The sequence below is a fragment of the Watersipora subatra genome, chromosome 3 (genome assembly GCF_963576615.1).
Source record: "Watersipora subatra chromosome 3, tzWatSuba1.1, whole genome shotgun sequence".
Classification (NCBI taxonomy): domain Eukaryota; kingdom Metazoa; phylum Bryozoa; class Gymnolaemata; order Cheilostomatida; family Watersiporidae; genus Watersipora; species Watersipora subatra.
In genome coordinates, this window is record NC_088710.1 from 49872614 (window position 1) to 49896266 (window position 23653).

General features: G+C 35.7%; 1 protein-coding gene across 3 annotated transcripts in view; it reads left to right on the forward strand.

Annotated features, from left to right (window-relative positions):
- Nucleotides 1-23653, forward strand: part of LOC137390048 (putative helicase mov-10-B.1) — a 61994-nt gene that overhangs the window by 22158 nt on the left and 16183 nt on the right. For 2 of the 3 annotated variants that reach the window (XR_010978094.1, XM_068076287.1), the window contains exons 8-14: nucleotides 1372-1519; nucleotides 5078-5242; nucleotides 12584-12675; nucleotides 15835-16025; nucleotides 17485-17696; nucleotides 18505-18714; nucleotides 19280-19468. Coding sequence is in view for 2 of the 3 variants with exons in the window: in XM_068076287.1 (XP_067932388.1) it covers nucleotides 1372-1519; nucleotides 5078-5242; nucleotides 12584-12675; nucleotides 15835-16025; nucleotides 17485-17696; nucleotides 18505-18714; nucleotides 19280-19468 (1207 nt within the window). In the remaining variant the exon portion in view is untranslated. The remainder of the gene's footprint in view (nucleotides 1-1371; nucleotides 1520-5077; nucleotides 5243-12583; nucleotides 12676-15834; nucleotides 16026-17484; nucleotides 17697-18504; nucleotides 18715-19279; nucleotides 19469-23653) is intronic. The other variant, XM_068076288.1, reaches the window with a different exon arrangement.

The window sequence follows — 23653 nt, forward strand, 5'->3', positions numbered from 1 at the left end:
TATCTATTTAGTGGTTATGATCTGCTATAAAATGTGACATTTCTATGTACAGTATGCTACTGTATGGAGTTCTTATCCTTAAGACACGTAGTGATTAACGGTTGTGTGAGTGACTTGACAGTAGCCCTTTTGGTACACTAGACTCTTGTTACACTACGTAACATAATATGAATTTTGAATTTAACTTAAATGATTTACTTAAATGATTTCAGCTAAACTAAACACACACTTAAAGCTAAGTTTTCTTATTTTATTTAACTTTAATTTTGTCTTCGTCTTAATTTTTTATTAATATTTTCCGGCTTTATGCTTTTTGCACCGCTTTCATTATATCTTTCTGTCGACCTTTTTAAAATGTTTTTCAAACTGATTTGATGAGGAAGAAAGTGCGATGTTGTTCTCGAAAACAGGTTTTTGCATACTTGGCCGTTTGGTTGCCATCGAAAAGGGCCTCGTACGCTCATTTCTCAAAAGTTTCTCGTATCTCAAGGGAGGAACTTGCTTAAAATTTTGCTCATATCTCGATTTTCTTGTACGCTGGGTCTTTTCTTGTACGCTGGGTCTTTTCTTGTACGCTGGGTCTTTTCTTGTACGCTGGGTCTTTTCTTGTACGCTGGGTCTTTTCTTGTACGCTGGGTCTTTTCTTGTACGCTGGGTCTTTTCTTGTACGCTGGGTCTTTTCTTGTACGCTGGGTCTTTTCTTGTACGCTGGGTCTTTTCTTGTACGCTGGGTCTTTTCTTGTACGCTGGGTCTTTTCTTGTACGCTGGGTCTTTTCTTGTACGCTGGGTCTTTTCTTGTACGCTGGGTCTTTTCTTGTACGCTGGGTCTTTTCTTGTACGCTGGGTCTTTTCTTGTACGCTGGGTCTTTTCTTGTACGCTGGGTCTTTTCTTGTACGCTGGGTCTTTTCTTGTACGCTGGGTCTTTTCTTGTACGCTGGGTCTTTTCTTGTACGCTGAGTCTTTTCTTGTACGCTGGGTCTTTTCTTGTACGCTGGGTCTTTTCTTGTACGCTGGGTCTTTTCTTGTACGCTGGGTCTTTTCTTGTACGCTGGGTCTTTTCTTGTACGCTGGGTCTTTTCTTGTACGCTGGGTCTTTTCTTGTACGCTGGGTCTTTTCTTGTACGCTGGGTCTTTTCTTGTACGCTGGGTCTTTTCTTGTACGCTGGGTCTTTTCTTGTACGCTGGGTCTTTTCTTGTACGCTGGGTCTTTTCTTGTACGCTGGGTCTTTTCTTGTACGCTGGGTCTTTTCTTGTACGCTGGGTCTTTTCTTGTACGCTGGGTCTTTTCTTGTATGCTGGGGCACTCGTGTCGCGAGGTATGACTGTAGATCAAGTAGTGAACAGAAATTGAAGTGTCGTTAGCTTGCAGGTTTTTTAATGACAAAGTCAGACAGAATGCTCAACAGAAGTGCGCAGTGGAGCATATCGTACGAGGAACATCAGGAAATGCTCCATACATCATCTATGGACCACCAGGCACAGGAAAAACGTTCACATTAGTTGAGGCAATCAAACAGGTGGTTTTATAACATCTTATAATGTATATACCTGTTTGATATAATAAATTTATTAGGAAATTTATATATGAATACTATATAAATGAAAATTTACAATACTTTTTATCAATTATATTATGAAAAAAAGTTGCTGCGCTACTGTGAACTTTTGTCTAAAATGGTGGAAGCTGTCTGTCCATGTTAAGTATTTAATGTTACATTGACTTAGAGTTGCTCGCTCTTGAGGAATTCAAACTTTTCGACGTAGCAGATCACTTGTTGGCTTATTATCTGAGTGTTACGAAATAGCCAAGTTCAAGTTAGCATTGCTGAAGCATAGAGGAGTTCGATAAAACAGCTGCGCAATGCTACCATGTGACAAAGTAAAAATACCATAAAACTTTTATTTGAATGGCATGGCGCTAAATTTTTCAAACACTACCTCAAAAAGGCGGTTTATTAGAAGTGACGTTGTATTTGTATTTGACATTGTATTTTTCAAACACCACATCAGAATATTGAGAAAATAAATTTAACCCTTTCATGGGCGGATTGAATGTCGCCTATATTTTGCACTCTCCTTCGGGCAATGCAACATTAACCCTTTTGGATGCAAACAATTTGCTAAATTATCTTCAACTTGTCATAGATCACTAAATTAGTATGCATGGGGAAGCTGATACATGGCTCTACCAGTTGATATCTATTGCTGGCAATTAACCTACAATGATCTTATATATAGCCTGCGTTGCAATTTGTAGGAGCTTTCATGTTTTTTATTCATTCTAAATTTAAGGCATATTTTCATTTTATAACTAAATTGAACAAGGTTGCATTGCAGCTCATTGCACTCATTGATATGTTTACTACAGTTTGCAGCCAAAACTGGCTTTTTATGTTCAATAGAAGAGAAGTTATGGGCGTTGATCCATTGTAAGTTCAGATTACAGCAATGATGCTATCAAATAATATGCTATAACTCTGCAAAGTTATATAATAATAATCTATCAAATGCTGTAAATATATATATATATTCAAGAACAAGTGACATAAACAAACCCTATTTATAATGCATTCAGAAACAAAAATTAACATTTTTGAAACAAAAATATTAGCATCATTTGCTCAGTCAGTTGCATTGTAATTGTTGCTTTTGTATGAAATCATTTCATATTCTTCTGCTGTTGAATATTTTCCACAGTGTCTCTTGACCTCAACTCCTTTTTTGCACAACTGAGCTAGTTGATATCAGCGTCCAAACAATTTCTAGCAGAGCAAAACTTTTACATGATGTACTTTAGAATATACACTTCTTGACAAATAAAGATAAACTAAGTGTAATCAAAATAGCCTCAAAATTTTAGCCTCTAAATAGGAAGTAGCACAGATTCCATCGTAAATGCGAAAACCTTTTGCACATACATCAAAGTATCAAGACCACGTTAAACAAGGAATTACTATTAGCCTGATACAGTTACTGATTATTCCTATGGTGTTGCAATCAAAGTTTTAACGAAAAAAAGCGTAAAGACTTGTAGTTGAAAAATGGACTTCGATACAAACAGAAACAACGAACAAATTGATTGTTATTGGTGTAATCGAGTCATTATTAGTTCTGTTTTGTGGACAATTGTCTACTGATCACTTGCTATTATGGGTTCATAAAGATCAAGAATGTCGAAATGGCGGTCAAATAGAAGTGGCGTTCAATTAAAGGGTGACACTTTATTTTTCAACCCTTCTCCAAAAGTGGCACTCGAATAAATGGCATTCAAATAAAGGTGGCATTCAAATAAAGGTGGCATTCAAATAAAGGTGGCATTCAAATAAAGGTGGCATTCAAATAAAGGTGGCATTCAAATACAGGTTTTATGGTATGTAAGCAATGATGTGATTGGTTCAACCTTAGTGTCAATATACCTTGATATACTTAAAAAACCAAGCTGTGACGAAGTTCATGGACTGTTCAGCAGACAGATTTTTGAATTTGGAGTAATGTGCTCCTGCAATATTATTTGATTATTGTACATGTACTACCCAGTCATAGTCTTGTCAATGGTTAGCAAATACCGCAAGTGGAAATTGCTGATAAAAATTTTGCTATTGAGCTCCTCTTTCATTGAATATTGTTAAATCATTTAGATGTATCAGGTCGGTTCATGGTAGTTTTGTCATTATTGCAACATTTCAAAAATTCATTTGAGTATAGTTTATGATAGAGGTCTACCATACTCAACTTCTGACTAGGTGAAGTTTAAAATAGCTTAGCTTAAACAAAGAAATTAAAAGATTTAAATCTTTTACACTATTACACTATCTTTACACCATTTCAATATTTTTTAACTAGATAAATACCTGGTGTTGCGCAGGTTTTAAAATAATTGCCAGATGAGTTTGAGTAACTTACTTGGTAAGCTAGTAAGCTGGTGGTCTCAATCTTTACTATAATGTAAGTGGTGCTTGAAGCCAGCTTAATTGTCATTACATTATGCGAGCAATAACCAATAGAATTTTCCAAGTGCTTTAAGCATGGGTATTGTAACTGATGTTATAACTATGAGGACGATTACTACATGTATTGCAAGTAGCTCGTGTGGCTTAATGGATAAGGTTGCCACCTCCACAACTGGAAGTGCCGCGTTGAAAGCCAGTATGAGGGTTATTTTCCGTTCCTAAAACTTATCACTATAAAGGTCCAAACACACTAGGTGTTTTTATCGCTAGCGTCATGAGGAGAGCGGAGATATCGCTGGCGTGTGCCTAAACACACTTGAGCAATTCACTAGCAAACGATAACATGGGCAAGCTCACAAACTGCCAATAAAATTCCGTATCATTAGTTTCTTCGCAGTTGTTAATAAATTTAGGTAAGTCAATATGGCGCCGTCTAGGCAACAACGTAAACAACTTCCGCTTTTGCTATTAAACCTATCTCACTTTCACGGATTGTACACGGCCTACACTACAAGAACACATAAGAAAAAACGATTATTGTATTTTTAAGTGCAATATTTTATGATTTTTATATATATTTTATTTTGTAGTAGTTTTTTATATTTAATATACGAAATATTTACCGTTTTCAAGATGGTCAACCTGCGCAACGATTGACTCCAAATGTTGGTTTTCAACTCGGATTTTTTGCAATTTTTGTTTGTTATAGTGTACAGGGCTGGGAGTGCTTTTTTTAAATTTATGAACAATTCAATTTTCGTTCTGAAGATGTTTCAATCGTAACAAAATAGCAAGTTGGCGCTGCTGTACATTGGTGAACATTGATAAGAAATAATTACCCGCCATAAAATTGTATTCTGGTAAAAACCAACCAATCGAAATGCATCTCGCTAGCGATAAAGTTGTGTAGAGAAAGTCTAGCGTTATCGCTCCGCATGAGCTCGCTGAACGAGTTCTAGCACAGATTAGCGCCACGCAGCACGATATCGCTCTAAATATCGCCTAGTGTGTTGTCACCTTAACTGGACAGACAAACAGACGCTGAGATTATATATAGATTTTCACCTTCTTGTTACTTTCATCTTAAATGTCATAGTATTTCTACAGTAGACGCTTGTTTGCCAGGTATATAAATTATCTAAAAGGAGATCTGATATAAGGATCTTGGTATGCGCTCCAACAAATCATGCTGCCGATCTCGTGACTCGAGGAATATTGGAAGCTGTTCCCAAATCTGATGTCTTGCGCACAATTGCCATCTCTAGGGCCACAAATGAGGTTGACGAAGAGGTAAGAGCAATATTGGAATCTAAGGTTTTTATGTATACATGCCTTCTAAGTCTTGAAATAAATGTCAGCTTGAGTTCACCTAGTATCTTGCTTCCGCAACTCAAAACCATCAGATCAAAGCATTATAACCTTTACATGCATTAACGCTATGACCTGCTGATGCCAAAATTCACCTAGCATCTTGCTTCCGAAACTCAATTCACCTTATCAATGTATTACTGTAACCTTTTCATACCTGGACTCTATGGTTTATTGATACTATTTCTGGAATAGTAAACGCATCGAATGGTAAAGCTGATGCATTGTAACCTAGGTCAATTATGGAAGATAATTAAATAACATGTTGACCATGACAATGAGCAGAAGAGCTGCAGTGTTAGTTATTAGCGGTTGTTTGTGTACAGGAGTCTAATGCACTTGTATCAATAAAAGGAGTAGTTAAAGGGTGAGTCAGTTATATCAGATTAGAACTTGTAAAAATGAGTGCTTATAAGTAGTAATTTATTATTCAATTAATACCTTGCTGACTACTGTATCTAATGTAAAACCTCTATTTGAATGCCGCCTCTATTTACCCATCACTTTGACATTCTTTGTTGATCTACACGAACCCATAATAGAAAGCGATCAGTAGAAAAGTGTCCACAAAATAGTACTAATAATGACTCGGTTACAACAATAACAATTAATTGTTTCGTTGTTGCTGTATTAGCTGCCATGATTTTAGTGGTAGTGTACATGAGAAGATCGATCCTCACAATCATTAGAACTATGCTCTGATTTGAAGTCACTAAGGTTTAAATCTGGTCCATTTTCTTAGATTCGTCTACAATGTGGTTTATAATATGACCTGAAGACTTTAGAGCGTTTTGAAGAATGATGAGAATATTCTTCAGGAACACCGTGTGATGTAATAGCATCCATTGTTATGGCTCATTCCAACTTTAAAACGTTAAAAACGTTTTGTCAATTTTTGTAGCTCCAAAGTTTTACGATTGCTTCTTCAAAACTTTGAAAGCAACACTATCAAAATAATTAATAATAGTAGGCCTACTACGCTGATATTTTATAATCAAAGTCATTCCTTGTGTAACTCGGTCTGATACTTCAATTTACATGAATATTTTAGTGGTTTAGTGCAAAATCTAGGCGACATTAGTAGCGCTTCGCCCATGAAAAGGTTACATTTCTCTTCCCAAAATTATTACGAACGAGTCGAAAAGTACAGCGCCACTCGTTATTCAAATGCCACCTTTCATTAAACGCCACTTTAGAGGATGGATTGAAAAAAGCACCATTTAAATAGAGGTTTTGCGGTATGTATCTACAAATAGTCAGAGGGTCACCAGTTGAATAGTAAGAGCAGTGCTAGTTGGAGTCATTTTCTTGGTTCTGCATGTCCTGGTAGGGCTAAAGCTACACTTTACCTAGTTGTGCATCAAATTTAATGATAATAAATATTTTAATTGTACAGAAGTCAACAGCTGACTGATTTGATATTGTCAAAGGTGTTTCATTAATAATTTTGTGTTTCATTAATAATGTAGTTTTGGTTTTTCATTAATAATTTATTAATTATTAAATTGATTAATAATTTTTGTTTAATTAATAATTTTTCATTAAGTTAATTTCAACTTTACAAAGTTTGACCTGGTAGCTAATCCTTGTGATCTTGTGATCACAGGTGGTCTAGAATAGTGCTGGGGCGATATCAAAAATTCGTTTCGGCACAATATGATGGCGTAGCCAACCGATATATCGAAATATCGGGTATGTTATTCGGAGTTGTCTTACCTGCCAGACAAAGCTGCCATGGGAGAAAAACTCCTTAATGAATCCATGTACCAGTATAATTCTTTGAAGAATCGGGTATCAAATCGAGTAGAGGTATCAAATCAGGTATCAAATTTATCGACAATCATTCACCATGGTATTATATTGAATTGAATGCCATTCATCAGAATTATATTCTATTGGACTCTGTAAGCGAAGACTGTGATATTAAAGCATTTAAATGGGTGGTTTTACTGACAACTGATTAGATAATTGGAATGACAGTGGATTAAATAATTGTCAAGACTGGGTTTCACAGGTTGCAGGCAAGGAATACCAATTGGTCCACTTTCTGTAGCTTCAAACAACTTCTACGCTTGTTCACAATATTTCCCGAGCAACTAAACAGTCTTTCGGAAGAGCATGACGTAGCACACATGGACAGATACTTCTTTGGGAGTGTAGACAGATGTGGTAGTGACTATTTGGTAGGATTATGTGTCCTCCACCAATGCAATGGATTCATTTCTGCCGAGCATACTGGATACTCCTTTGCCAGGTAGTGGGCCAGTTCACACGCACACTCAACACTCACATCTTTCTTTTTTCTTTCCTCATGGGGTAGTCGCCTCGACTGGCTACCCATCAGCAGACCATGGAGTGATTTCTTTGCTGGTGGCTCTGTTTGTTGATGTTCTGCTTGATCATCAGCACGGTCTTGTGCCACCATCTCTTCACCAGAATCTACACTGGAATTCACACTGACAGCTGCCTCAGCATTAAGTTGTTCAGAAATTGCCTGAATAAAGCACAAAACAATCAATCAACTGGTGGAATCATCAATCTGAAATGGCTGGTTAACACTTTACTTTACACTTGTCTTAGGAACGAAAGAGCTCAACTATCAGTTATGTGCAGTACTTTACCTCTCTCAATCCATCTAGCAAATGACCATCTTTATATCTGGGGTCTAGAATGGTGGCCTTCTCCAGCAGCTGCATAACTTCTATGGTGGGATCCTGCTCATCATCTTCGTAATCAAACTTTGTTATGACGTACGCTTTTACATTCTCTCTGATGGTATTTGCGAGGAGAGTTAAGGTTTCAACTGGCTTTGCAATGGTGATCAAATGTTCCACGAGAGGAATCACGGCAGAAACTGTAACATCCTGGTCCCCTCTCTGAGCGTCAGTCAGAGTCTCAAATGGTTTCAAAGCAGAGGCAAGAGACTCTAATACTGAAAACTGGTCTGTATCAGGCAGTTTCTGGACATGTTGTTTTGATGCTCCTAACACCCGTCTGATTGGTCTTTCATTTTCTAGCACATGGTTCACCATCTTTAGTTTTGATCTCCATCCGGTCTTGCAGTCGGTTATCAGAGATTTTACAGGAACACCAAGCTCTTTCTGCGCTTTGGACAATTCACGCTTCTTCTGGAAACTGCTACCAAAAACTGCAACAAGGCCACGGCAGGTTTTCACAGCTTCATTGATTTCATGCAACCCTGGATCAACGACTGCATTTTTCCCTTCTTTTGGGACGGTGGCTGACTTGATAGCATTGTCCAAGATGTGACCAATGCAACCAATTCGAGGCTTCTCCAGTATTCTTGTTGCTACAACCATATTAGAAGCATTGGCAGTAGTAAGACTGACCAGCTTGCTCTTGTCTAGGTTTCATTGTGTCAGCAGCTCTTCAAGTGTCTCTGCTATCTTTTGGCCAGTATGACTCTCCGGTAGGTAGACAATATTCAGGTTCTTAGTTACAAGGTCCCATTCAGGAGATACGTAGTGTACGTATCTCAGAGAACAGGTGTGAGTTTATCAGAGAACAGCTTTCTGCTTGGCATTTTAAACCTACAAGACACGAATATAATTCATTATCAGTGAATGATTTTTCCACAAAAGTATGACAAAGGCTCTGAAATGTTAGACTGGAAGGCAACAAACAAAATATATAACTAACCTTGGATCCAAACACTCAATAAGATCCTTAAACCCCTGCTTCTCAACAGTGTACAGTGGCATACTGTCCTTAGCGATACATCTGGTGATATAGCATTTGTGATCCTCGCTTGATTTTATCTTCTGCCGCATATTGACGCTTTTTATCCCATGCCTATGAAAATAAATTGGAAAGGTCAATCAACTGGAAAATGTAGTAGCAAATTCTTCAGCGAAGTCAAATGCAACTGACACAGCAAAGGAGAAAGAATTAGTTACCTTCTGTAGTTTTGTTTGTTGTGGTGCCTGTTTGCCAGCGTGTGTACTTTTACCAACGGGTTGTTTTTTAACCTGGTCATATTTCAGAGGATGATGGTTCTTCAGGTGAGCGAATAAGTTAGTTGTGTTGCAGTCTGAGCGCTTGATCTTTAATCCACAGTCATCACATGTTACCTGCATAAACAGTTAATAATGATCATCAATTAATTGAATTTTATATAAAACATATAGCCTATATATTGCAACAGTACATAAATAATAGGATATATACTATAGATATGTACACACACACATCACCACAATAATTAATATTAATAATAATATGTTGTTGTAGTATGTATGTATGTTGATGTATATGTATATGTATATATATATATATATATATATATATATATATATATATATATATATATATATATATATATATATATATATATATATATATATATATATATATATATATATATGAAGTAATCTTAATTATTTATTGTGAGTGTATGTAGTACTAGGTAGTATATATGATGAGCAAACCAGACGGTGAGTAGCAATAGTTATTAGTAACATAATGATGAAGGATCATTCCACCGAGGAAATAAAGAAAAGTAAATAATAAAATCTAATAATAAATGATAATGTCGCCCTCTCTTTTTGCTCACGACAACTACTAAACTATTGCTTATTCACCACGCAAATCATCGATAGATTCAATCGAACCAGCAAATAGGGAACTCGCTCATCTAGTCAGTTGGCATAGTCACACCCTCAATCTCGTTTTCTAATTTGGAGAAATGAGCCCAGACTGGGCTCTTCGTCTTATTTGCTGTCGCCATGCTTGCAAAATGGTGGATTCAGTTGAAGTCTCGCGATATCTCGCCCATGGGAGGAACATGAATTTGGAAATTTTGATTGGAGTTTAGAAAGTGAACGAAATATCGACAATATCCGGTATTACGATATGGGCAGAAAGCACTCGGTACGGTCGGTATCAAAAAGTGGTATCGACAGTATACCGAAATATCGTATTATCGTCCCAGCACTAATCTAGAGTGAACTACATGTATAGCGTCTTCCATTGTTAGGATTTCAAACAGCTGAAACTGGTTCATTATTTCAGATCAAAATTTTAAAATCTCGACTTGTAATATTTTTCTTAGTTTTTACTTCTTTTTTTAAATATAATTTCGTTATAATTTAAAAGCTCTGTTTACCGCTTGATAATTTGTTTCTTTTTACACAGTAAATTTGAAACATTTTACTTGAAAAAAATTATAAAGCGGTGTCAATCAAACAATCTGTGTTAATTATTTGTTTGGTGAAATTGTAACAACTTACAGACATTGTTAGAGTAAACCAAGTTGAAATCTCATTTGAGTACCTAGCTAATGCCTATCTTTTAAGGGAAGTTCTCTTTGATAATGGAAGTCTTGAAATTGTTCAGCTAGTAAATGTTTATTTTCAATCATCACCCTCTATTGCTAGTTCACCTCTTTCTATTGCTAGTACATCTCCCTCTATTTCTAGTACATCGTCCTCTATTGCTAGTTCATCTTCCTCTATTGCTAATTCATCTCCCTCTATTGCTAGTTCATCTTCCTCTATTGCTAGTTCATCTTCCTTTATTGCTAGTACATCTCCCTCTATTGCTAGTTCATCTCCCTCTATTGCTAGTTCATCTCCCTCTATTGCTAGTTCATCTCCCTCTATTGCTAGTTCATCTCCCTCTATTGCTAGTTCATCTCCCTCTATTGCTAGTTCATCTCCCTCTATTGCTAGTTCATCTCCCTCTATTGCTAGTTCATCTCCCTCTATTGCTAGTACATCTCCCTCTATTGCTAGTTCATCTCCCTCTATTGCTAGTTCATCTCCCTCTATTGCTAGTTCATCTTCCTTTATTGCTAGTTCATCTCCCTCTATCGCTAGTACATCTCCCTCTATCGCTAGTTCATCTCCCTCTATCGCTAGTTCATCTCCCTCTATCGCTAGTTCATCTCCCTCTATCGCTAGTTCATCTCCCTCTATCGCTAGTTCATCTCCCTCTATCGCTAGTTCATCTCCCTCTATCGCTAGTTCATCTCCCTCTATCGCTAGTTCATCTCCCTCTATCGCTAGTTCATCTCCCTCTATCGCTAGTTCATCTCCCTCTATCGCTAGTTCATCTCCCTCTATCGCTAGTTCATCTCCCTCTATCGCTAGTTCATCTCCCTCTATCGCTAGTTCATCTCCCTCTATCGCTAGTTCATCTTCCTTTATTGCTAGTTCATCTCCCTCTATTGCTAGTACATCTCCCTCTATTGCTAGTTCATCTTCCTTTATTGCTAGTTCATCTCCCTCTATTGCTAGTACATCTCCCTCTATTGCTAGTTCATCTCCCTCTATTGCTAGTACATCTCCCTCTATTGCTAGTTCATCTCCCTCTGTTGCTAGTACATCTCCCTCTATTGCTAGTTCATCTCCCTCTATTGCTAGTTCATCTCCCTCTATTGCTAGTTCATCTCCCTCTATTGCTAGTTCATCTCCCTCTATTGCTAGTTCATCTCCCTCTATTGCTAGTTCATCTTCCTTTATTGCTAGTACATCTCCCTCTATTGCTAGTTCATCTCCCTCTATTGCTAGTTCATCTCCCTCTATTGCTAGTTCATCTCCCTCTATTGCTAGTTCATCTCCCTCTATTGCTAGTTCATCTCCCTCTATTGCTAGTACATTTCCCTCTATTGCTAGTTCATCTCCCTCTATTGCTAGTTCATCTCCCTCTATTGCTAGTTCATCTCCCTCTATTGCTAGTTCATCTCCCTCTATTGCTAGTTCATCTTCCTCTATTGCTAGTTCATCTTCCTTTATTGCTAGTTCATCTCCCTCTATTGCTATTTCATCTCCCTCTATTGCTAGTTCATCTCTCTCTATTGCTAGTTCATCTCTCTGTTGCTAGTTCATTTCCCTCTATTGATAATTGACTACAACTATTACCACCGCATACTCAGACTAGGTTGCAGTTAGAAATATTGATAGAAATATGCTGTATACGGTAAACTAAACATATATACTTGTTATTCGTGTAAATTTTTGCCAGTTTCTTCACATTTTTTATAAAACCGCATTGGTTGAAAAATTTTCGAAGGTCTTACGTTGGAAATCATTTTGAGTTAAGAGTCAATTTTTTTAAATTATATGTTCTGTTAGAATATTCTCATGTTAATTTTGACTGTTTTCGTTTGCTACATCAATTCTATTCTTTGCCACAAACCATAGCAGTTGTTGCTGAGAGTCAAATGAATATATGTATAGTTTTGCTTAGTTGCTCAGCAGTTGTCTGTTCTGTTGGTGACAATATGACATATGATGCTTGAAGATCATGGATGTATCACAGCATGTACATCAAGTGACTGCAAACCTTGTGAAAAGCATGAAGATTGTTATCTCCACCCTTTCAACCTGTGGATGGTAAGAGAAAGTTCAGTGTGGCATCAATTTTCGACCACAATACTTTGTGGAAGGATTCTCAAAAAGCAAATTGTTTGAATTTGTAAATGAATATAACAAGACTAGATAATACCCTTTTAAGAATTTCACATTATTTTGCATCATAACCTGTACACTGTAGCAAAAAGCAAATAATATATAAAGTACACTGAATTTCTCTCAAGTAGTTGTCAATAAAAAGGCTGCATGGGAGACTGTATTGCTGTTTTTGTAGCAGTTTGTACTCCAGTCACACTTTCTCAGATTTTCTGTATAAAAGAAAGTGGAGAAAAAGCTTGCATGTTTCATTCCAATAAAAGTAAACTAAAACACTAATATACTACAGTAGGCGCTCCTACAACATAAATCATCCGTTCCAGGAACGTTTACGTTATAGGGATTTTACGTTATAAGAACATTAAAATACATGTAACTTACCTAATCCGTTCCAAGATCATTCCAATCTCACTCATTTGGCAATACAAAAAGGAAAAACTTGACCTAACTTTTTTAATTTGTTGGTTGTAACCTAACTGCAGTATTATTGGCTTGCATCGACTTCTTTTTTCTGATCAATCTCACTGGTCTTATAGACCATGATTGCGGTAGTTTGATGATAAGTTGATAGGGAGCACACATCAACGATGTTCATTCTCATTGATTTGCCTATTTTTTCTAAACAGCAAAGTTTAATCTGCAAAGTAAATCTAATAAGAAACATTTTGTGCATCTACAATAAAGCAAAACAACAAAATTTTGTTACTTTAAAAAAGCGGTACTACCTGTTTGTCGACTATCTTTATCTAGAGGGTCAAGGTTAGAATAAAAGATAACTTTCTATGATACCTTAACTCGTGAAATTCAGATTGGTAGACCGACGCTGCATCAACCAATTGTCTTTGTATTTATGAACAATTGTGCAGCTACCTGTTCTCCGTTTTGTCGACGCATCTGATGATCTATCACGACAAACTAGACTGTAATGGAAGTTGTATATATAATAGATATAACGCCATGCGCAAGCCGGTTTTTCTCTCGCAAGCGCGGTGAAATATATTAAAATTCAAATCGAATTTGAGAACTCACCTGACTTTACACTTTGCATTATATGGAATTTTTTTACGTAGTAGGATGCAAAAACTTCACATAAAATTTTTACGTTTTCTGGAAATTAAGTTATAGAAGGCATACGTTATTGGAGCGTCTACTGTATGCAGAACACAAAATATTGTCGGTATGTTATGAACTGCAATGAACATGTTTGCATTCAATGCATGAATACGATTGAGGAGAGAGGTAGAAAGAGGATGAGAGAGAGAGACAGTTTATAGTTTAGTTTTGTAGTTAAATAGTAACAGTTTAGTAATAGTTACAGTACTTATAAGTATAATATGGTAATACTTCAGTAGTAGTTACAGTAGTTATAGGTATAATATGGTAATATCTTAATAGTAGTTACAATAGTTATAGGTATAATATGGTAATACAGTAATACTTCAACTTACGAGTGCTCCAACGTACGAGAAACTTGAGATACGAGCCAGCTTTTAAGCAAGTTTTAGCACTAACATACGAGCCATGTTTGAGATACGACCACGTGAGTCAGTTGCCAAGTATGCCGGAGGTGTTTTATGACAACAGCATCAAGCTGTATTTTTCAACTGCTCAGGTTATACTAATACTTTTGTACCGCGTTTTTGTGCGCGCTTTCAGTGCAGAATTATGTGAATTAAAAGTACTGTGCGTAGACCGAAAGTTTGCCAGTAAAATGAAAAAATAATGTAAAGAAAAAGCAAATGATAACAATTGATATTAAATGGAAAATTATTGAAAAATATGCGAAATGTGTATGCTTGATTGAGCTAGCTCAGCAATATGAGAGAAATACATCCACAATTATCAAACAGAAGGATTATATTCATGGCATTTAGCTCGCAAAAGGACTAACCATAGTTTCTAAATGACGCAGCGATCTTCACGACCGCTGATGGAGAGACCGCTCCAGGCATTGGATAAAAGATAAACATTTGGCCGGTGACAGCGTAACTGAAGCGACGCTATTTGAAAAGGCCGGTGCTATCTATCAAAACTATAAAAATAGACATTCGGACAAGTTGGCTAGTGGTCGTGCATTAAACCTTTGTGACGACACCTGTGTTCGTCCTAATCGCAACATGTTGAAAGGGCGACAAAGGCAAACGTCCTTAGATAGGTTCATCTTAAAACGGCCGGCTAGTCGTGAAAGTGAAACAAAGGAAAAATTAGCGAGAAACTTCAAACTATGATCGCAGAAGAAATTTTAATTACGTTAAGTTAAAAATGAAAGTTTGCTTTTAGATTTGCTTTCAAGTTTGTCTTTTAAGACTTTGATTAAATCCGAATTTATCAAAGTCAACTGTTGTAATGAAGGATAACTTATATCTCCCTCTCTGGCAAATGCTAGCGCTAGCTGCTATTGTATGTATTTAATTTTACATTTTAATTTATCACATTTCCTTGCATTATTTTTTGTTTGTTGCTTTTTGAAAGCATGTGGTAAGTTAGGACAATAACCAACATGTTCTTTCTATTACAATATCTTGTTTTGAGTGTTTTATTTGCATTTTTTAGAGTATGGAAACCAATCATTATATATTTAATTGTTCTATATATAAACAAATTGCACCAACATGCGAGTAAATTGACATATGAGCTCAGTCTCGGAACGCATTAAGCTCGTAAGTTGAAGTATGACTGTACTTTAGTAGTTACAGAAGTTATAGGTATAATATGGTAATACTTTAGTAGTTAAAGAAGTTATAGGTATATTGTGGTAATACTTCAGTAGTTACAGAAGTTATAGGTATATTGTGGTAATACTTTGGTAGTTACAGAAGTTATAGGTATATTGGGGTAATACTTTAGTAGTTACACAAGTTATAGGTATAATAACTGTAACTAATACTTTAGTATTAATTACAGCAGTTATAGGTATATTGTGGTAATAGTTTTTCAGGTTTTGCATTTATCTATCAGACTTACTAGTTGTGTTATATGAAATTGATTTTATATACCACAGTATAAAGATGCTAGATGATATTCAGATGTTCAGGTCTGTTTTCAACTATGATAAGGTGAATGTATTTTATATCTCCACTGTAGGTTGGTGTCTGGAGGCCTTACGCACTTCACTCACCTGTTCATAGACGAGGCTGGATTCGCTATTGAGCCTGAGACACTCATTCCTATGGCGATGCTCGATTCTAGCCAGCAGTGCCAGGTGGTCCTTGTCGGTGATCCGAAGCAACTTGGCCCCGTCATTCATTCTGCAATTGCAAAAAAAGCCCAATTAGGTAGGTGATGAGTACTTAGGCAAAAATGATGTTGTTATGTCTATCCATAGTTGAGTGTAACGTGTCATATTGTAATTGTGTCTTTTGTCTTATTGTTGTTGTCTCACTCTTGTCTGAAATCATTAGGTTATTATCATTTGTGCTTGAGATTACTGTTAGTAAATGTGTTATCTAGGTCTTTGGGGTTTCAGTGCATTGTAATTGCTTCTTTGTCTGGTTGGATACTTTAAACAACTGGGATGTAATACCTTCCCTTTGAGTTTTCTTTGCGCCGATTGCGTAACCTATTTTTCGGTTCTCTTATATATTTGCGCTGTATGAGTTGAGAGAGTGATTCTAACACAAGTGCTTGGTCATACAAGTTGTGTTGCTAATTTACTGGAAATTATAGCAACAAATTAGATTATGACAGTGCACTTAATAAGTTGTGAAACCTTTTAAAGTAATATTTAATATGTATTTTAACGCAGAAGTTAAAGGAGATGTGTCATAAGAAGTTTACAAACAACACGATAAGTTAATTCTTTTATTTTGTCAATTCCTCTTGTTTGTTATTTTGCTTTCCTGTATTTCTGATGAACGCTACTGGTATTGCGCTAAATCCTAAACCCTGCTTGTAATATTGGCTGATAATTTAAAGGAAAATGTGGAGAGCCGTCATGCTCAATTGAATGTCTGTATTCTATTTTATTTGCCTCTGGCCTGCTTTTTGTGCTTGTATATGTCTCCTTTAGCAGTGCTCGATAAAAGCAAGGGCGATATAAAATTGATAAAATCAGCTGTTATTATATTTCAAGAGTAACTAAAAATAAGAGTTTGAACCCTTAGTTTTGTTAGTTTAGTTTGATAGAACAAAGATTATATTTTATTAAACTTTACTGACTTTCAGCTCCAGCAACAACAAGTAAGTACTAGCAAGTACTATGAGTATGATAGACTAATATTAATATCAACAGGTATGAGTATGATAGACTATTATTAATATTACCAGATATGAGTATGATAGAGAGTCTAATATTAATATTAACAGATATGAGTATGATAGAGAGTCTAATATTAATATTAACAGATATGAGTATGATAGAGGGACTAATATTAATATCAACAGATATGAGTATGATAGAGAGTCTAATATTAATATTAACAGATATGAGTATGATAGAGAGTCTAATATTAATATTAACAGATATGAGTATGATAGAGGGACTAATATTAATATCAACAGATATGAGTATGATAGAGAGTCTAATATTAATATTAACAGGTATGAGTATGATAGAGAGACTAATATTAATATTACCAGATATGAGTATGATAGAGAGTCTAATATTAATATTAACAGATATGAGTATGATAGAGAGACTAATATTAATATTAACAGATATGAGTATGATAGAGAGTCTAATATTAATATTAACAGATATGAGTATGATAGAGAGACTAATATTAATATCAACAGGTATGAGTATGTTAGAGAGACTGATGAAAGAGAAAGATGGACCTTACCTGCCAAATTCTAACAACCGTTACAACCCAAACTTTGTCACAAAACTTGTGCAAAGTTTCCGATCTCACCCAGACATTCTTGAGGTTCCAAATGAGCTGTTTTATAACAACGAGCTGATCGCCTGCGCTGATGAGAAAGCACGAGAAATGTTCTGTGAATGGAGTGTAAGTACAAAAAAAATTGTTGACATCTGGATAGATAGACTGGTCTTGCTTATCAATCGCTTTCTATCAATAGAGCCCGTGCTAGGTAATTATTAACCTGTGAAGTTTGACCCTAGATACCTTTTATTTTTCTTAGTTGAGAATTGTAAAAAGTATGCTTATTATCACGAGACTTAGCCTTTTATGATGAGAATGATGGAAAAGCATTCCAAACAATCACAAACATGTTAATTTGGAACTGACTCTTCCCAAACCTAATGTGTGGATGCATCGGTCTGTAGAGCCACTTATTTCTGTTCATACAGATAGCTAGTAGTTCTATTATTTTCCAAGTACTTTTCAGTCCACAGCTTACGACACTCTACAAGGCTTTCATAGCATTCGACTAGCTGCAAAAGATTTTCAAGGCGCTCACTCAACTGGTCTATTCTTTGCAACAACTGCAGCAAATTAAAATTTTCATGAAAAACTAGTGGAGTGCTAAAAAAACTCACCATTTTGATGTTTTTTTCACTCTAATGTTTTTGTTAATGTTAATTGTCTTGTGTTAAAATATCAACTAATTATAACAATCTCTTTAATTAGTAGTTAATCTCGAGGACAATATTTGAAAGATGTAGTTCTAAAATATTCATTTACTAGATGTACACAAACTCATCTTGTGTCTGCAGGCGTCTCTACCTCGTCTGTAGTCTGTTGATCAAAAACTAGTGAAATAATTAAATAGCTAAGCAGAACATGTGTGATAATGAGTGTGTAGCATTTTATATTGTGAAGCCTTTTACCTATGATAGCATTTTAATTCCAGAAATTGCCGAAAAAAGCTTTACAGTCTCGTTGTCCGATGATCTTTCACGGGATCGAAGGAAGAGAGGAACAGCAGAAAGACAGCCCATCTTGGTTTAATAACTTTGAGGCTAATTGTGTCATTGACTACGTTAAAAAACTATTGTCGGCAAGAAATAAGCCATCAGTAACACCATACCAGATTGGAGTCGTCGCCCCTTATCACAAACAGGTGATATTATGAGCTTCTTACAAGTAGAGTGTCCAAATGGTGTAGTGGAACTGCTTCATAACAAAGTGAAGGCTGAATCATCTTTATAGGTTGACTTGCAACAAAATTCACATTACAGTTATTTGGTATCAAAAGATTCACCATGTCTTACTCTGCTGTGTTGTAGGTGCCAAATATGTGGAAATGTGATTACAAGCTCTTAAAAGCTCAAAAACGAAAAGTTAATCGCAGCCATCACGAAACCGCCGTAGATTGGAATCAGTTTATTTCTCTGACGTAATCAATCCATTTGGTTATTGTTTTGACACGTGATGTTGTAGCAAATTTTTTTGCAAATCAACCTTTAAATAATGTTTATTATGTTCAGTCTTTTCTTCAAAAATTAAAAGCGAAGAAATATTTTTAGGATTTAGATTCAAATATTTAAAAATTTCCCACTTCATGATTATGTCCTAGATAGGAGCAGAGTTTTATCAGCACCAACATTGCATATAGCAATTTTTTGTAATGCCTCTAATCGTATTGTAGTACAATAGTCAATTACAAGTTTTTGAATTCATTTCAGGTGAAACAAATTCGAAATGTCATTAAGAGCTTAGGGATCGAAGGAGGGGATGAGTTAAAAGTTGGCTCAGTCGAGAAGTTTCAGGGGGAAGAGAGAGAGGTGATCATTGTGAGCACAGTGAGGTGTGAGAATACTGTCAAACTTGCCGAAGATGATAAGATATCACTTGGCTTCGTTGCTGATGACAAGGTAACTTGCTGCTCAAGTTATTTTCAAAATGATTTTTAAAATTCCAGATTTCATCAAAGATGAAAAGCACGATTATGTTAAAGTTTTCTCGGCACACCAAAAAGAGACCTCTTAGTTTACTATGACGTACCACATTTTGCAAAATTCAAAATTGTTTCCTAAGCAATAGTGTACATGAGACAGCACTTGCTTAGACATAGGCACAGCTGTATATGAGAGGTGGCTATTATGAATACGGAATCAATAGAGGTTTTTTCATCGGTGGTGTTCATATAATTTGAATAAAAGCATACACTGATAGAAAATTGTAAAAAGGCAATATTTGTCAGAACAACAGGTTTCCAAGGTTTATTGTTTTATAGTCATTTATTGGCCTGTAGCAGTCATCAAAATATCTTGCTTCAACTTGTTTGTTTCATCCAGTGTAACTACCAAAAGAACAGGTCTGTTTAGATTTGAGTACAAATATCTTACTGCTAAACAGCAAATGGGTGACAGGGTGAGCTCTTGGCATTAGATTGATATGATTTATTATGACGAATGAAATCTCTGTTTTTCATTTTTTGCCAACCCTGCATCAACTGGTCCTGTTAATCAGCATGGCTGGACGCACTGACTTGAGCTTATAAATTTACACCAAGCTTCCATAACACACTTTTATATGTTATTTTATGACGTACTGCATAATACAGTGCACCCTCGAGATACGATGTTGATCTGTTCCAAGGTTGGCATCATATGGTGAAAAATTGTATATCGGGGTATAGAAACCATTGTAATTATACAATGCAAAAAATGGTAAAAATTGTCCAAAATTTTATAACAATGCTGTGCATATTGAAAATTAGTAACAAAATAGTATGTTAACTTTAGTAACTATAGTTACCTACAGTAGCTGCATTGTATTAAGTGCACCTAGTGATTATGATCTGCAATAATATTGTAAAATGCAACATCATAATGTGTGTACGAAATGTAGTATGCACGGTAAGGAGTTCCTACTTTCAAGACGCATGTACAACATAAGCTTTGAATTCACTTCAAATAGGTTTAGCTTACTAAACACACATTTAAAGCTAATTAAATCTGAGTTTTTGTATGTATTTTTAACTATTTCACTAAATTTCAAATTTTTATCACTAAAATCTTATCGCTTCTCAGCTTTCACTATAACCTTTAGCGAGTCTGGTTAAACCCTTTTTCAACATAATTTGACTGAAAAAGCCATGCGTTGCAATTCTCGAAAGCGGCCTCTCATACACTTGACCATTTAATGGCCATCAAAAAATGATATTTTATTTACTGTACAGTAGTGTAAGTACATACCTTTGGAGTAACGTGACTTGAGCTGGTACATGTAGCGATCAAAGAGGAAGCAAAAACATATCCACACTTATTATGTGACTGTACACTTGAAAATAAATTTAATACGTAATGAAATTTTCTAGCAGGCTAAATGAAGTTGTCTAGTTTATTTAATTTTTGGATCTTGAAAAGCAGAAATTGCCAGGAAGGCACAGCTTTCCTGCTGGTACAGAGAGTGCTCGAAGAAAACAAGCTAACTTAGTGCAATGTAGAAGATAGCCTACTTGATTACTTATTGAAGATGATGCTTGCTGGCACTCTGTAAACGCTAGTGCAATGCAGAAAATTGCTAGCTAGCGCTGGTAAAAGGATTCAGAGAAGGTTGTACAGTAGTTTGTCTTGTATGAATTGTGCACAAGAATCAATGTAACTATACATACAGAAGTTTGTATGTATTTATACCCTAAAGGGCATGGCTTTAGCAAGTTCTAGAAAGTAATGTGGATGCGTCAACTATCTTGAGTAGCTAGTTATATCTGAGTTACATACATACGATGATTTGTATTTACGTAGTAGAAAACAGGCCCACCTGCAAAGACATGGTTAAACAAGAAAATAAAACATAAAATCAAAATGAAATAAATAATATAAAACATAAAATGAATTAAATAAAGCATGTAAAACATGCCACACAAAGAAGGTAAATAATGATATGCATTGTACAGTATATTTTATGTACCAGTTCAAATCCGTAAATTAAACATTTAAAACTTCTGCCGATGTAGGCTTTTCTGTCTCTTCTAAATCCCGGCCTTCAAGTCGTCAGTCGTAAGCTCCTCCTTGTGCTTGCTTTAATAGATTTCTTATTTTTAATAATTATTGCGATTGTTGATTGGTTGCGATCATATTCCTTGGCAATATTAACAATACGGGTGCCTTCTTCCTATTTAGTTATGAGCTACAACTCCGTTGTCAAGGAAATTATTTTTCCTGCGCCTTGTAAAGAGATTATAACGCTAAAAATGAATAGTTGCTCTCAATTAAGCACTTTTTACAAAATGTCCCCCGTGGATTGCTGACATGAGAGAATTCGATCATCGTGTCTCTTCTAAATGCTGTGAAAATTTTTTTGGCAAACAGCATTTCATTGTCTTTGTTATCTCGACGTGCGTTTTGAGCACACTGACCGCCAAATCTTTACTCGGGCTAAAATTTTCTCGAATTCAATTCGTATAGTGAAAAAAAATTTGTATAGCGAAGTGAAGATCTAATAATGTTCAACTTCATAAGGTGAAAAAATCGTATATCAGGGCAATCGTATCTCGAGGATGCACTGTAGTATGTTCCAAAGCTGTTAGTTACATTTCTACTGCCACACCAGAAGTTGCTCTTATATTTTAAAAACTAGACAGTTTTTTATTTCTTGTGTGTTTAAAAAACAGAAAACTTGGAGTTTTTCTATGCTGTTTCAGCAATTTCAACATGAACAATATATTGCTATGCTGTAAGATAGCTTTCCATGATACATTGTAGAAGGATATTGTATATCAATATGTAGGAGATAACTTTTAGTAACGCAACATTTACCGCTCCAATAGTGAATTTAAAACAGGTTTCGTTGGTTGATTTAATCCGGCCCGACATGAATTTCTGTGTGTGTGTGCGTGAGTGCGTTTTTATTTCATCAACAAGCAAACAAAAAATATACACAGATCAAAGTTATAATAATAAAGAGTAGACAACATATAGTCGGGTGTGTAAAAAAGAGATAACTCGAAGAGATGATGATAGGGCCCATTGCGAGATGGCAAAGCCAGCAGTACGTGAGCCCGAGTCAGCAGCACAAAGCAAGATAACAATGATCACCCGACAGAGTGAAGATAGAGCCTCAGCTCCACCTTAAATTTTCCTAGGGAATTTATTTGTCTTAAAACAGTCGGCAGCTTATTCCACAGTGCAGGTGTAGCAAAATTATAGGATCTTTGACCAGCAGATGTTAGATGTTTGGGAACAGGAAGTGATAGTAATGATGACGAGTATGGTAATGTGATAGTGATACAGAGCTGCTAGAGTGAAACAATTTATGAGCTTGAACGAGTAATTTATACTTATAAAGTTTATCTACAGTTAAGATATCTAAATTGACAAATAGGTCTTTTGTTGGAAACCCGAAAGGCGTAAAGTTGATTATACGCAATAATTTCTTTTGAAATATGATTAATATTATATTAGATGTAGCTGTGGTGAATCCCCCATGTTTCAATTGAGTAACACAATTTTGAATGAATAAATGAATAATAGAGCATAACTAAGATTCTTTTAGGACGTACCCACTCGAACGATAAAAAATTCCTGAGATGGTTCAAAAATCCAATAAAGGTTTACGAATGTGTGAGGACCAGCCCAAGTTTTTATCAATTGTGATTCCATGGAATTTGACTTCATCTACTGCTTTAATTGGCATGTTATTTAAAGTGATATTCAGATTGAAAGTTGATTTGTTTTGATAAGTCATAAAGGTTGACTTGCAATAAAATTCACATTACAGTTATTTGGTATCAAAAGATTCACCATGTCTTACTCTTTTGTGTCGTAGGGGCCAAATATGTGAAAATGTGATTACAAGCTCTTAAAAGCTCAAAAACGAAAAGCCGCTGTAGATTGGAATCTCTTTATTTCGATGACGTAGCCATGAAATTTGGTTATTGTCTTGTCACGTGGTGTTCTCACGTGAATTGAAAGGCTAATTAAAAGCTCAATATAAAACTTATCGTAGCAATAGTTTATGACAAACACTTCGGGTTTTACCAAAGACCCTGTATCAAATATAGATGCTCGCTACTTTACAGTTTTGTTTCGGTTCGGTCTAATAGGTAAGTC